This window comes from Euwallacea similis, chromosome 30 (genome assembly GCF_039881205.1).
Source record: "Euwallacea similis isolate ESF13 chromosome 30, ESF131.1, whole genome shotgun sequence".
In the NCBI taxonomy this organism is placed as follows: Eukaryota; Metazoa; Arthropoda; class Insecta; order Coleoptera; family Curculionidae; genus Euwallacea; species Euwallacea similis.
This window is the reverse complement of record NC_089638.1, coordinates 1,166,031-1,180,001: the sequence shown is the minus strand read 5'-3', so window position 1 is coordinate 1,180,001 and position 13,971 is coordinate 1,166,031. Positions and strand designations below refer to the sequence as shown.

Here is a 13,971-nt window from a genome sequence, read left to right as displayed (position 1 = left end):
CCTGGTGAATAATCTATGTTAATATATTGAAAACATTTAAATTTTACAAATTTTCAAGTGTTTAATTTAGATATTTTCAGAATAATGACAAAAGAAATGAATTAAAATTTTAACTTTCAATATGTATATCCGAAAATTCCCTGTATATCCGAAAGTTAACACTTTCGGATAAGACACATTTTCTCCAATCGTCACCATGTAGTATCTTCAACTTTCGGTTACACCACTGTTAACAAATCACCCTGTATATTGGATTATACAAGAAAAGTGAACCATGCCTAGAAGTTCTCAGTTGCAGGAATTATGAGAGAACTTTGATATTTACGTATAGAAAAAATCATATTCAGTGGACTCAATTCACTCATAAACGGGAGATTCTGATGTTCTGAGTAAAGATCAATCATATGAGCTCACCTTTAATTATCCTGTCTAGTAAAGATCTGACATGCAAGTGCAGTGACTATGTCATTCTCTTGATAACTATTTGTACATCCAAATTCTTTTGTGTATGAAAAACACTTAAATTACTCATCCAAGATGAATGAAATGGCTGAAGACTTAAACTATGACTGCAACTATAACATGTTTCTGGCAAAAATCATGCTGCCCAGTTTGAATAACACTGATGGTAAGCATCACTCCAGGCTAAAGATGTTGGTTCGGGGGACCCTGATGGATGTGATTCACCTGTTATAGATAGACAAAAGGCAGTTCGATGGATGAAGAAACTGGCTACCTGTAATAGATCAATTAAGGAAATGAAATTGAGGAACGATTTTATGTATTACTTAGTAGTCAATATACAACAGGGAGAGCTGCAGCCTCCCTTCACAGAACCGCCCCCAGCAAGCCCTCTTCCGGACATTGTCCATCTCTTGGTGAGAATTTTTCATTTTAGAACTGTTATTGCTAAAAATCTATCACATCACAGCAGCATGGTGGCGTAATGGAACCAAATCTAGACGAATGGCGAGACGGCGGACAAATGGGACCAATGTTGTATGACCGTTCTCCTGACGGAGGAGCCTTTCTAGCGGCCCAACCGGTACCCAGATGCGGAGCCTTTTGCTATCTGGCAGTAGTGGCTAGGGATCCCAAAAAGAACTGACGGTGGTTAAATCGCGCAGTTTCGTCTTAGCTAATGAGAAAGTAAAGTACTTAAAAAAACTCAGATGTCCGTGATTTTATTGTAAATTTATGTGGCTCAGCAGATGGAAATAAAGAATTTTCAAATAGGGTTGACGTTTTTGAGGAAGCTTTAACGGTTTATGTAGAAGAATATGGGATCCAGACTTCGGAATCAAAAGGGCTTTCCACCAGTAAGTAGTAGAAATTTTTATTGTACGATAAACATTAATGTTAAGTATTGCATAATATAAGGCTGTTGAATAATTTATCTCGTATTTCATACGGTAATTTTCGATGTGCAATACATTTTATTAGATTGGCTTTAGGACCACGCTGCTAATTTGGTTGTATAATGTCTTCAGTTGCCTCACTAATACTGCGTGTTCTTCAAATTGAATTTAGTAGTCTTCGGATTTAAGATCTTAAACGTGGATGTTGGTAGAACTCATTTGAGACATTGAACACTCTACGAGTTTCAAAAGGGCAGTGATGTAATTGTGGCTATGAAAAATTTGCGTAGCACCTTAAGGGAGAAAATTGTAAACGTTAGGACTCTTCAAGGATGGTTCGTAAAATTTAGAGCTGGAAATTTTCACCCTCAAAGATGAATCTCATACCGGTAGACGCTCTAACTTTATTGACGATATTTTAAAGTCCATAGTAATGGAAGATCCATGTGTAATCAGTAGAGAAATAGAGGAAAAGATGGGTTATGATCATATTACAATATATCGGCATATAAAGAAATTAAGGTATGCTGAAAAACTTAAATGTTGGGCACTATATGAATTGGACGAAGTCAACCTGGCAACTCGTTTCACTATACAGGTTGTACCAAAAATATACCGACAAATCTTAAAGGATGATAGGGGACATCAGTACAAACTGTTTTCTTTAATAAACATATGCTTGCAAAATTAAAAAAACATGTTAATTTCTCATTTGAAGAACTTGTCAATATGCACAGATGGATTAGAGGAGGAGGTCCTGTAGCCTGGCCTGCGCGTTCTCCTGATCTCAACACCCTAGATTTCTTTCTTTGAGATTATCTCAAATCTCTGGTCTACGAAACATTTATTCATAATGAGGACGATTTCTTAGCAAGAAGAAGGGCCGGTTGCATATATCTAGAAACTATTCCTAGCATATTCCATGGGGTCCGCGAGTCAATGAACCGACGGTGCGATGCAATTTTTGTATTGAAGCAAATGTTCAACATTTTGCACAATTATTGTAAGTCATCATTTATTTATTAAGAAAACAACGTCTAACACGAACAAAAAGTGGTTATAATGACCAAAACCATATTGCCTTCTTTCTGTTTAAACAGGTTATTTGCGGGCATATGTTTATTTAAGAAAAAAATTTTGTAGTGATGTCACCCATCACCTTTTAAAGTTCGTCGATATATTTTTGGGGTACCCTATATGTTCTGCTTTATTCGCACGGAATAATTTAGACGTTTTTTGGACTGGTTGGTTACTGAAGACGAAAAGTAGATTACTTATAATAATCCAGTTTAAAAAAAAAGCCAAATGTTTTCCAAATCAAAAGACTCCAGTAGTCCCTAAACCCAAAAAAAGCAATAAAAACGAATGCACTGTATCAGGTGGGACAGAAAAGGACATATATTATGAACTTTTGCCACTTGGTCAAAGCATTATCGCTGATGTTTATTGTGATGTATTACCACAATTGTATTTAAAAATTAAAGAAACAGGAGCATTGGCCAATCGTAAAGGTATTGTGTTTTCATATAACAACGCCCGACCACACGGCGCATTTAAGACCAAACAAAAATTAGACCAACTGACTATGAAGTTCTTTCTAGCTCATCTTACTCTCCAGATTTAACGCCATTAGACTATCACTTGTTATTACTCCAAGATTTTTTAGATGGGAAACAATTTTATGCTGAAAATGATGTTATTAATGCTTTAATAGAGTTCTTCCGCAAAAAAAATATATTTTTTTTTTGGGGCCGGAATCAATAAGCTCCCATTAAGTGGAGGTGATTTATTGATAATAATGGACAATTTGTTGATACTTAATTAAATTTCTTTTTAAAGTTATGGCAATCTTAATTTTCTTCAATTATACGATAGATATTATGCAACAATCTTAGATAAATTAACAATTATCGAAGTTATTTAATTAGATTTTATACGTGCATAATAGTATCAAAGAAGGAAACGTTATACAAAATAGTGTACAAATTGTTTAACTTTCTGGGCCGTACCACCTGCCATAAAGCCTGACGTTGCAGAACAATCTGATACTGAGGAAGTAAATAATTTCTATAATCGATAAGGCTGATAAACCGGTAAAAAGGCCCAGTAAACCTCCGAAATTGGCCAAGAAATCGGTAGGCCCGTAGAGCTCGTGCCTCTTAGAAGTCACAAATTGGGAGGTCTTGAAGTAGAGCATTAACTTGGACATTTTTACTCTGGAATATTTGACTTCTGGTTACCTACAACGGTAAACGTTGAAAACTTACTTGTTTTTGGACGGCAGTTTAGACAACATTATATCAGGTTTGTTCTGCCAATCCCACTTCGCCTGCGAAATTTCGACGGAATAAGACAGATCTGAGCATAAGGGCAGACAGTTACAATTGGGCATCTAAAAAACTCCATTTATCTGATGTTGCAAACAAAAATATTTCTACCTTAAAAATGTCCTCCGCTTTAGCTTCCATCTCCATGGTTTCTTTAATATTTGAGGGTTTTGACTTTTTTTTCCTCTTTATTTCGTTCATAGACTTTATCAAACCACCGATTTGCAAAGCCTTTTCTGCCTCGTCCATACAATTTTCTTTTGAAGCTCCGCATATGTTGGTTCCGTTTTCTCCTAATAATTTTAATCAAAAATGTTTCTAATGTTCTCAAAGCCACATTTTTTCGTTAAAACCCTGTTAAAGTTTGCACTTACTTGGCATAAAAAACTTGACACAACCACATCTCTCTGAAGTAAAATTCGTTAAACATTCAATATCACAGTTCAGTTGAGTGTAAATTTTGAAGAACCTCAAGTATCTCTCGGAAGGAAAAAAGCACTGCCTGCGTTCTGGATCATACGTCTTCACATTGTATGAGGTCGATATCATGGCCGGTTGTATGGAACCTAATACGGCTTCATCCAGTGGTACCCTGAAGTATTGATTGCTCGCCCTGGGGAGTCTCATAGGGGTATGGAGAATTACCTTAAGGGATTAAATATAATTATGAAGATTTAATTAATTTTTTTCCTACTTTGAATCCTTGAATAGAGTCCTTGCAAGTAGGATCCAAGTCGTCTTTAAATGCCATTAGGGTCACAGATAGTGCAGATTTTACCCCAGGGAACTTTGCGCGTTTGGGGTAAGTGTTCACTTTTTCGTCTAAATATCCTTCATCCAAATTCCAAGTAAGGTTTTCCCTTTCAGGGTGCTCTCCAAAATTTTTATAGTGTATTCTAATATAAATGATTTTGTTCATAGTAATAAAATCAATTTGCTTGATAATTAGAATACCTACACATTACTTCGAAAAATATCTTCCCTGTCCAACATATTGAACGCGTAGCATATTCCTTCGTCTGTGAATATGGGGCTGAATATATGGTGGCAACTGAACTTTTCTCCCATCCAGGAACATGCATATAAAGTTTTTCTTCTTCTAACCTAAAATATCTAAGACGTAATCAATTTTATATAAAAAATATTCCGTATGGTCCACTTACGTTGTCTAAAAATTGAAATATATCTTCAGAAAACGTTGGACTCTGTGACTTGACTTTTCTGCGGACATCGCAAATCATACTCATGTAAAGAGAACCGTCTTTTCTAAAAATAAAACAAACTACATTAGTGAGACTTTTGGTATTAAAAATTATCACAAAAGTTAGCACAGTTACACTATTTGTACTTAACTTTATTTTCTCTCTAATTTTAACTCTAAAATGGACTCAAAAGAAGATTAGATCGGGTTTCGCAGAGCGTAACCCTCCTAAGACATACTATTGTGGAAGAATATGTCAAGTAGTAGATTATGGGCTCGTGGGTGCATTATGAAAAGGTATATCCAAAGTTTTGAACAAAATTACAACCGAAGAAGTGCAGAGTCTTTTGAAATTAAACCAGAAAGTTAAAGAAGTTAAACAGAAAGTCAAAGAGCGGCTCTCCTTAAGTGATCTATCATGAGTTTTTTGGTACAGTCGGTGCAGAGCGAACAAGATTTTGTGCAGATTTAGAGTCCCTCTCGAATTTTATCTCATTAAGGTCCTAATAGAGCCAGTGCAGTATCCCAGAAAGTCATCTTCTGGGAATCTTAAAAACCATGACAACTCCATTGGAACCACAATCTGTGATCCTTGCAGTTACTCAAGGACGGTAATAATCAAGTATTACACGAATTATACGCAAAATTTGTCTAGAATGACATTAATTTGAAAAATAATATTGCGTACGGTAATGTACTGCTTACCGCACTCGAATCAGTATGGTAAATGCTACTGACCTCACGGTTCTAGATCAAGACACCTAATCAAATATACCGTACTTGCATTGCTTACTCTGTATTGGTAAGATTATCCATTCCTTCCGCACCACCATTCTGAAGCTTTAAATAGACATCTGTATGATTATACAAATTCCTCCTACTCTTGACTTCTGGACAAATGGTGACTGCCGGAAATGGAATGCTGTGGATTTTGGTCTCTCTGGTATCGAAGCTTACTATCACAGGACTTGAGTTCCACTTCTCGTATACGTTCGCGATGAAATATATACATATTACCACCACTATGCCGAACACTATAAACCACCATATTCTAAAAAAAAATTTTGGAAAATAATTATTTATTTAGCAAATCTTGAAAGTGGTACTTTCTCGCACGGGGCTGCTATTGCCCCAACGACATTAAACAAATTACGGACAAGCGGTTGATTTCGAAAAGTGCACTTTTCTGCAAACGGGTTGAAAACATCACAAAACACATGACATTTTTCCTTACCTTTCAAAGTAGGTGCGTTTTTCTCCAAAATACCGAAAGCCATGGATGCTACTACAGTGGCAGTACTCTCTGAAATAGTACCTAATACTTTTGCAAAATACCGGGTCTTGGATCCCCACTCGTCTTTTGCGTGGTTCTGCTATTGTCATATTGTGCTCTGAAATAGTGGTGTCCGCCCTTTCGATGTCTTCGTTTAGCAATACGAGTGTTGTAATGGGGAAATAATGGATACGTGTATTTAGGCGCAGCTGACCTAATACATTAATTAGCCGTAGGTAATATTCCAATTAGATAGAGTACCCGCGAAGGATAATAGTGCTTTTTGGCGTGAGAATGAAAATATTTACAACTTAAAAGGGGAGTTAGAAAATGTTGGTCTCCTTTTGGCTTCATGTGGAGTAAGTCAAATTATGAAGGGAACTTTATAACAACTTTCTGCCCAAAGGGGAGATAAGTATATCTCCCCTTTGGGAATTTAGGAAAAAACTAGCTGCGTTATATGTTATTTTCTCAAAGAGCTTAAATGACCGAGTATCGTACGTAGCTACTGCACATCAAAGTTTGGGATAGTAAAAGGGGGCCAACTCCCGAAAATATACCACCCTGCTGTTGATTTATTTACCATGATTTATAAAATATCATAGATACTACCTAGATTCTAAAGCTGCATGTGCAAAATTTTAATTCAATATCTTAAAAACCGAAGGAGTTAAGACCCAAATAAATTTTTTTATTGTGTTTGGTTCAAAATCAGAAAGAGATTAAAAAGATCGAAACTTAATCGAAAATTAGCTGGAATTTCTAATCAATATTTCGGAGTTAATCGTCGACAAAATGAATGTAATTTTCTTTTAAAAGTTATGTAACATAAAACTCAACTTTAATTCATACATATACATAAATTCGAAATTAATTTGTTACTTAACATGAAAATCCCTGTATTTAGGTTTAATTAAAAAAACTCTTCATTGTTCAACAATTTCGACAGGGAATAACGTGCCGACTTTCCCTAGGGGATAACTAACTAGTTTTTTAGGTTACAGAGTTGATCACGCCCATGTTTTTCCCTAATTAATCACTCAAAACAACTAATACATTTAATGATATTTTGCGAGTGTGTAACTGGAAATTTTTCCTTGTCTTATGTAAAAACATTTACGTAAAAAATGGGTTAACAATAAAAGTGTTAAATAAAATAATCGATTAAATGCTTTGGATATTTTTAATTCGGTAACTCTTTATTTGATACGACCAAACTCTATCTGATCTGAAAGAGAAATTGAAAAAAATATGCGAGTAAAGAACATCTGAAGTTCATTGCATAATGAATACACACTATACAGGGTGAGCTTCTCTAAGATTACAATACGATATCTTAAAAAAGTTCAAGATATTTTTATTAAATTCGGGTGAAGTAATATAGGGGTGTGGACACATGACGCATTTAGATTATATTTTTACAGCTAAAATTTCAATCTGGGTAAAGAACTATGTACCCATTCCTGAAAATGATTAATTTGCTCTACCGGTTGCTAAATTCCGTTTTATTAGTTTTTAAAAAAGAATATACTCCCAGACAAATTTAAAGGATCATTTTGATATTTCCATTTTTTTCCTCTGTGATATCGGAAAGCGAAAAAAGTTTTATTGTTGTTTATAGTATTGATTGAAAAAATTAAAAATAATTCTTAAACACAATTTTCGCCTTTCAAAATGAAATAAAAAAGAATATTTTAACATGAAAACATATTGCTGTTTATCTGCGTGTTGAATAATAATGAATGATTTTATTTAAAAAATATGGAATTTACTGGTGCAAAGAAGATAGTTAAGCGATGAGAAAACAATTGGAGAAATAGCTCTGATGAAAGAAAGGTTTGGCCAAAAAGAAATTACCAGTAGACTACAAGAGACTGGTAGTTATTTCCGCAGAAGAGAACAAGGCCGCACGAGGACAAGTTCTGCAAAGGATGATTATTTCTTGCGGTTTCATGATCTTCAGAATCGGTACTTTACTGGTCCTAATTTGAATTTTCTTCTACAAAATGTCAGACACATTCGAGTTTTTGAGCGTGCATTAAGAAGAAGACTTAATAAGTATGGATTGATACCTCACCACCCAACTACACCAGAGAATACCGTGTTAAGCGATTAAGGTTTGTTCGAGAACATCTAAATTGAATTAATGCCGATTGGATGCGGATATTACTCTCGAACGAATCCAGATTTCGCTTAAGATCTCCAGATGGACGTGAAAGGGTATGCAAGAGGTCGGGTGAATGACTTGCACCCTGTAATTTTTCACCAAGAATAAATTTTGGTGGGGATTCCATGATGGTTTGGAGTGACATCAATTTAAACGCCCCGGAGGACTTAGAGATGATCGGTCGTGATTCTTTAACTGATGCCAAGTATATTGAACCTCTTGTGATGCCTTTCGTCCCATTTGTGAGCCCTCAGTTTTTATTAATGCGTAGTCTCATGCCTCCGGAGCTGTCCAAGAGTATCCACATGAAATTGAAATTGAGACTATGGACTGGCCTGCAAGAAATCCTGATATGAATCCAATAGAACATACGTGAGGCATGCTTGGAAAAAGGGTAAGAGTACGGGAACTACAAATACTGGAGGAACTGCGAAATTGTTTGCTTGAAGAGAAGGAAACCATTTCTTAAAAAGACATTAGAAGTTTAATAACAGGAATGTGCTGAAGAATGGAAGCAGTCATCAATATTAGGGGAGGAAACACTATCTACTAATTTTTAAATGTATCATCCGTTTTTGTTACGAAAATGTAATTTTAGATTTTTGGATATTTTGCTTTATGTGCGAGTCTTTGGTTTGAAATAAAAAAGTTGATATTTATTGTTCAATTTCAATTTTATCTGACAATCTACGAAGGATAATATCATAAGTGTCGCTTTATAATATTCCGAGGCCATAATGGTCGCAAGTATTGAAGTGATTAATTTTGTCCAGGAGCGTCTTTTATTGTTTAACCACAACTACATTGCCTATCCAGGTTTGAGGAATTTTTCAAAATGTCCTCTTTCCGAATCCATAATGGAGCAAAACTTGAAAAATTGTATCTAAATATGTTCCCCAACCTTCCAGTTACTTCGCCCACATTTGGTGAAAATGTCGTACACCGTTTTCGAGATATCAACTTGAAACACTTCAAAAAATTCACTCTGTATAGCTCGAGAAAATGTTAGACTAAAGATAACTGAATAAAATAATCTGCAACTATTATAAAAATTATAATTTATTTGTCACCGTATTTTCTTATAAATTCGTTTATCACATTATATTCTAAAGATTATATATATAAAAATATAAAATCGACTAATCATGAAGCTATCTAAAAAATAGCGGAAATATTCCCATTCAATCGTATTGCCCTGTACAACAGCCACTATCATACAGAGTCATGACAACATCTCAACGACCAACTTTTATGCATTTGAGTTGGTATATTTACAAGAAACTTAACAACTAAAATGAAGATACCTGAACTAACCAGTAGGATGAAAACATAATGAAATTATATTTATATCTATCTAATATGTCTTTTTTTAAAATGAGTAAAAAGGAGCTTAGATAACATTCTTGAAGTTTAAGACAGTGGAAAATTTATAGGAAGAAAAATCTATGAACTGAAAGGTGCAGTGGTGTTTTAATAGGGACCACTTGCTCCTGGAGGTCCATATGAGGTAGCTGGGCTTCCTACCGAAAGTGAAGAACCACTTGTACCGATATTGAGGGTGGAACCAATGCCGCTTCCTCCTTGAAAAAAGTGGAGATTAAATCGCTTAGCAGATTAAATTTGATAGTGGGGTGAGACTTAAGATCAAGACATAGACCATCAGAATCTTGTTTTAATCTTAGTTCCTCACTCACAGCATTCGTCTTGTAGTCACTTAAGCTTACTGGGGTTGACCAAGCTGCAAGATTCTTGATGGATTTTCAATGATTGATTTGGTAACGTCTCAATAACCATATTAAAATGACCTATTTCAGATTCCTCAAGAGATTAATGAGTATTTTAGACATTTGTAGCCCTCTGGAGTAATCCAGAATGAAGCGGTGTGATGTTAAGGCGCAATACAAGACGTGCCAATCAAGTTCTAGTTTCTTACAGTCTAGCAAGGTCAGTCTTGGTTTTATCTCGCATGCATAGATTTGGTCTTGTGTCGGGCGTATGCCACATAATTCTGCCTTGCCCATTACTAAACTGGCCTAAAATTTTTACCTCCAATAATTTGCTGTCCAGAACCGATTCCTGTGGAACCAGCCACAGCACCAGCTGAAGCACTGGCTGTAGCTTCAGACCTGGCCTTGTATCTGATGAAGTAGACTTCAGGCTTGCTGGGAGCGGTGGGAGCAGCAGTAGGCAAAGTGATATCAGCAACATCTTCGGGTTTCTTAACCAAGACGTAGACCAGAGTTTTTTCTTCGTGTTGAGCCTGAAAATATGTTTCCAATTAGAAGTTCATAAAATCACAGGGGAAAAAATCTGAGAAAATAGGTACCTAGTGTTTCATTCTTATTACGATCATTCTGAATGATTGATAATTTCACCAACGATCGATTATTGAACTTAAAAGGATGAAATACATGACCATAAAAATTTTACTGACAATTTTTATCTTAATTGTCTCGACATGGTTTATTTGATCAGTATCAAGAACTCGCATTGCAATAATGTTGTTCTGGTCATAGACTGACCACTAGCTGCCAAGTAGCTAGAAACTTGAAATCCAGATAAATCTAAGATTTATATGATATCGCCCCGGTATTAAATAAAATTGACCACTTTTATAAAGAGCAGTATATGCTTTTATTAACTATTCTTTGGCATTGATAAGTACTGGTAGTATGCCACCATTACGTACGAAAAACATTGATCTAAACTTATAACGCTAATTTATTCCTCGAAAAATGCTTTAAAATTGTAAAATGAAATTAATACTTATTCTTACCTGAGCTTGAAGAATTCGTTGTTGTTGTAAATCATAGGAAGGAGCCTTAATGAAGATGATTTTGTAATGCTTGGTGGATTGCCCACCAGAAATGGGTCTCTGCGGCCGAACTTCTTCCGGCTCTGGAGGAGCTACGTGCACGTATATGTGTTTCTGCACAAGAGTGCCACCGCTGAAGCCTCCGGTGGTTCCAAAGTTTGAGGCACCATTTGAGGCGCCAATTCCGACGTTGCCTGATGAGCTGACTTTGGAGAGATTAAAATGAACATATATTAATTTTTCAGTAATTGCTGTTATCACACAAGTTCTAATTTTTATGACAAATAATTATTTCTATTTGTGTGTCGAATGTGAACCCGGTGCTCTTTGCGGTTGTCATGGAAACAAATATTCATTAAAATGTCACTGTTGATATTACGATTTAAGGTGCGTCGTTTTTTGGTGATTCGGATTTAATTTATATTCAATTTAGATAAGCTTATGAGCATAATATTCTTCACAACCTTGGTGTATAACACATTATACTTACTCTAAGAACTAATAGCAGAATTATTGTTAACTTACTTTGATTTCCACTAAACGCACTACCACTGCTAAAGCCGGCACTCGTTCCTCCAAGACCTATTTCGTAGGAAGCAAAACCAAATGTTAAAATAATTTAATATTATTTATAACATCAAAATGTTTTATTACCACCGAGAAGAGCGCCACCAGGTACTCCATAGTTGACATTGGGTATGGCTGGAATTGGTGGCGCTGGAGCTGGGTAGTTGTATTGTGGCTTGGCATACGCCAAAGCACAAAACGTGGAAATCTATATTGAAAAAGAAATTAATTAAGTAAATTTATAGTTTTGTTTTAACAGGAGTCATGCTATCATTTTGAAAGGTTGTGATAAGTGATTGGTGTCTGACAAATGTACCAAATTTTATCCGTTTTTTTAATGTTATTATCCGTACTGGTTATTACCTAAGAGGTATTTGTTAGTGTTTAATTTCTTCTTATGTCCGACGCTGACCTCTTGTTCAAACCTAGGTAACCAAAAGCATTGTCCATGTTTAGTGAACAAGATATCAGGCATTATTTTTTATTATTTATTATATTTGCCTTTTTTGATATTATACCTCTCTTCTAATGGCTCTTTGGTAACGATACTAGCATTGTTCCATTTAATTATGAAATGTTCGATTTTTAACGTAATCATGGTGCTCTTTAACTTTGTATATTAACGGTCCAGAGATTTTTCTAATACAAAGTTTCTCACATTTGAAAGTTTTCGAGGTCGAAGGTTTGTAATAGGTCTATATTTTTTTTTAAATAGATAAAATAGAGAAGAAAATAGGAATTAAAAACTAAACAGAAAATTAAATACAAATTAAAACAAATAAAATTAAACAGGACTATTATAAGCATTTTTTTACTATATACAAAATCTGTGCAATTCGTTTAATTTTTCAAGAGAATCATACGAGAAAGTGGTCTTAGTGCCATTGATTACGATATTGGGTTATTACGTAATTTGGAACAAAAAGCAAACATCGAGTGTACTCCATCGGGTACGTGGGCATATTTAATTTTTTGATAATTTTATTGCCGATTTGATTCCTTGCAAGAAACTTTACAATAATTATATTGATAGATTATATTATTGCATCACGTGAATTTTCCCACAAAATTGAGACATGATTGTAAAATTGAATACATTTATTGCGAATTTTGTTACCAGATTGCATTGACCTATCGTTGCTTATTAACCTTTGCTGTCAAAGGTAGTATATTAATATCATAATCAACTATATACATATCAGCATGAAGTAATATTGCGTAATTAAACATCGCATAAGTTTAAAGGCGTGTGCCTGGTGTGCAATTTGTTAATATCTAATTAAACCTTATGTAATACTGTGAAGTTATTGGCTTTACCATCTTCATCTCTTCATGAATTCTCCTTTTATCCATTATATATATTTATTTTAGATAGATAATATTTTATGACTATGGGCGTTTCCTAAATTAGAAAAGCACTTATGAGGTATAGATACTTGACATACTTCGATTTCCGAATAATGTATTATTCTTTAGCTCATATAACATGTTGAGGCAGGTGCTTCTTCATTTTACGAGAAGAGATTTTACTGATTTTTTATGGATATGCGGGTGTGTTTGTTTTACCAAAAAAGAAAAATTAACCTTTATGCAAATTTCTCTTGATGACGATTATCGCTTACAAATATAGAATGGGAAAAATTTCTCTTCTTTCTTTTTTAATGAAAGTAAATAATAGATGTGTACTCTATACACACACTGTCAAAAGACCTCCTGTATAAATAAGGTTTATAGCTTATTTATTTGGTTGTATTTTATAATGGACAAAGGTTTGTTATTTTACAAACAAAAAATAATAATAAACATGAAGTTAATTAATAGGCATTATTATTGAATAGATATTATTAAATCTTGTAATGCAGTTTTAAAATCTTCATAACAAATTTTCAAAGTGTCGTTCATCCTCCACAATGCACAAATTAAGACTTCTCCAGAAATTACGATGAAAAAAAAACATTGAAAATAATTTAATGCAATAATAACGCATTCACACCGTGCAAGGCAATTTTAAAAGTAGATTTTCTCGAAAATAGCTTATTTTAGAGAAATGAAACAAGTAAACCTTTTTTACGTAATTTTGAAGGATCTTTTATTTTTTGAAACAGTACACAACAAACAGCAAAAAACTAAAAAGTTATAAGTTATTAAGTAGATGGTAAGGGTGAGTTCAATCCCTTAGCGTTAAGGGATAGATGTCAACTTTTGACCAATAATACCAAAGACTATAAGTAATAATTGTACCAAATTTTAAAACTGTGGATTT

General features: G+C 34.5%; 4 protein-coding genes across 4 annotated transcripts in view; 2 read left to right on the top strand and 2 right to left on the bottom strand.

The window, feature by feature from the left end:
- Positions 1-13,971, top strand: part of LOC136417842 (lactosylceramide 4-alpha-galactosyltransferase-like) — a 95,075-nt gene that overhangs the window by 943 nt on the left and 80,161 nt on the right. The gene's annotated exons all lie outside the window — the stretch shown is intronic.
- LOC136417789 (uncharacterized) lies at positions 472-1,195 on the top strand. The gene is made up of 3 exons (XM_066403597.1): positions 472-628; positions 697-878; positions 935-1,195. Exons 1-3 carry the CDS (start codon positions 538-540, stop codon positions 1,106-1,108), a joined length of 447 nt encoding a protein of 148 aa, XP_066259694.1. The 5' UTR covers positions 472-537; the 3' UTR covers positions 1,109-1,195.
- Positions 3,169-6,306, bottom strand: LOC136417752 (pickpocket protein 28-like). The gene is made up of 10 exons (XM_066403550.1): positions 6,121-6,306; positions 5,680-5,937; positions 5,592-5,633; positions 4,849-5,062; positions 4,644-4,789; positions 4,380-4,581; positions 4,060-4,330; positions 3,797-3,978; positions 3,626-3,750; positions 3,169-3,574 (listed from the first exon to the last, which is right to left on the bottom strand). Exons 1-10 carry the CDS (start codon positions 6,267-6,269, stop codon positions 3,349-3,351), a joined length of 1,815 nt encoding a protein of 604 aa, XP_066259647.1. The 5' UTR covers positions 6,270-6,306; the 3' UTR covers positions 3,169-3,348.
- On the bottom strand, positions 9,770-12,183 carry LOC136417751 (uncharacterized). The gene is made up of 7 exons (XM_066403549.1): positions 12,062-12,183; positions 11,966-12,011; positions 11,796-11,916; positions 11,667-11,723; positions 11,103-11,347; positions 10,373-10,586; positions 9,770-9,906 (listed from the first exon to the last, which is right to left on the bottom strand). Exons 1-7 carry the CDS (start codon positions 12,181-12,183, stop codon positions 9,797-9,799), a joined length of 915 nt encoding a protein of 304 aa, XP_066259646.1. The 3' UTR covers positions 9,770-9,796.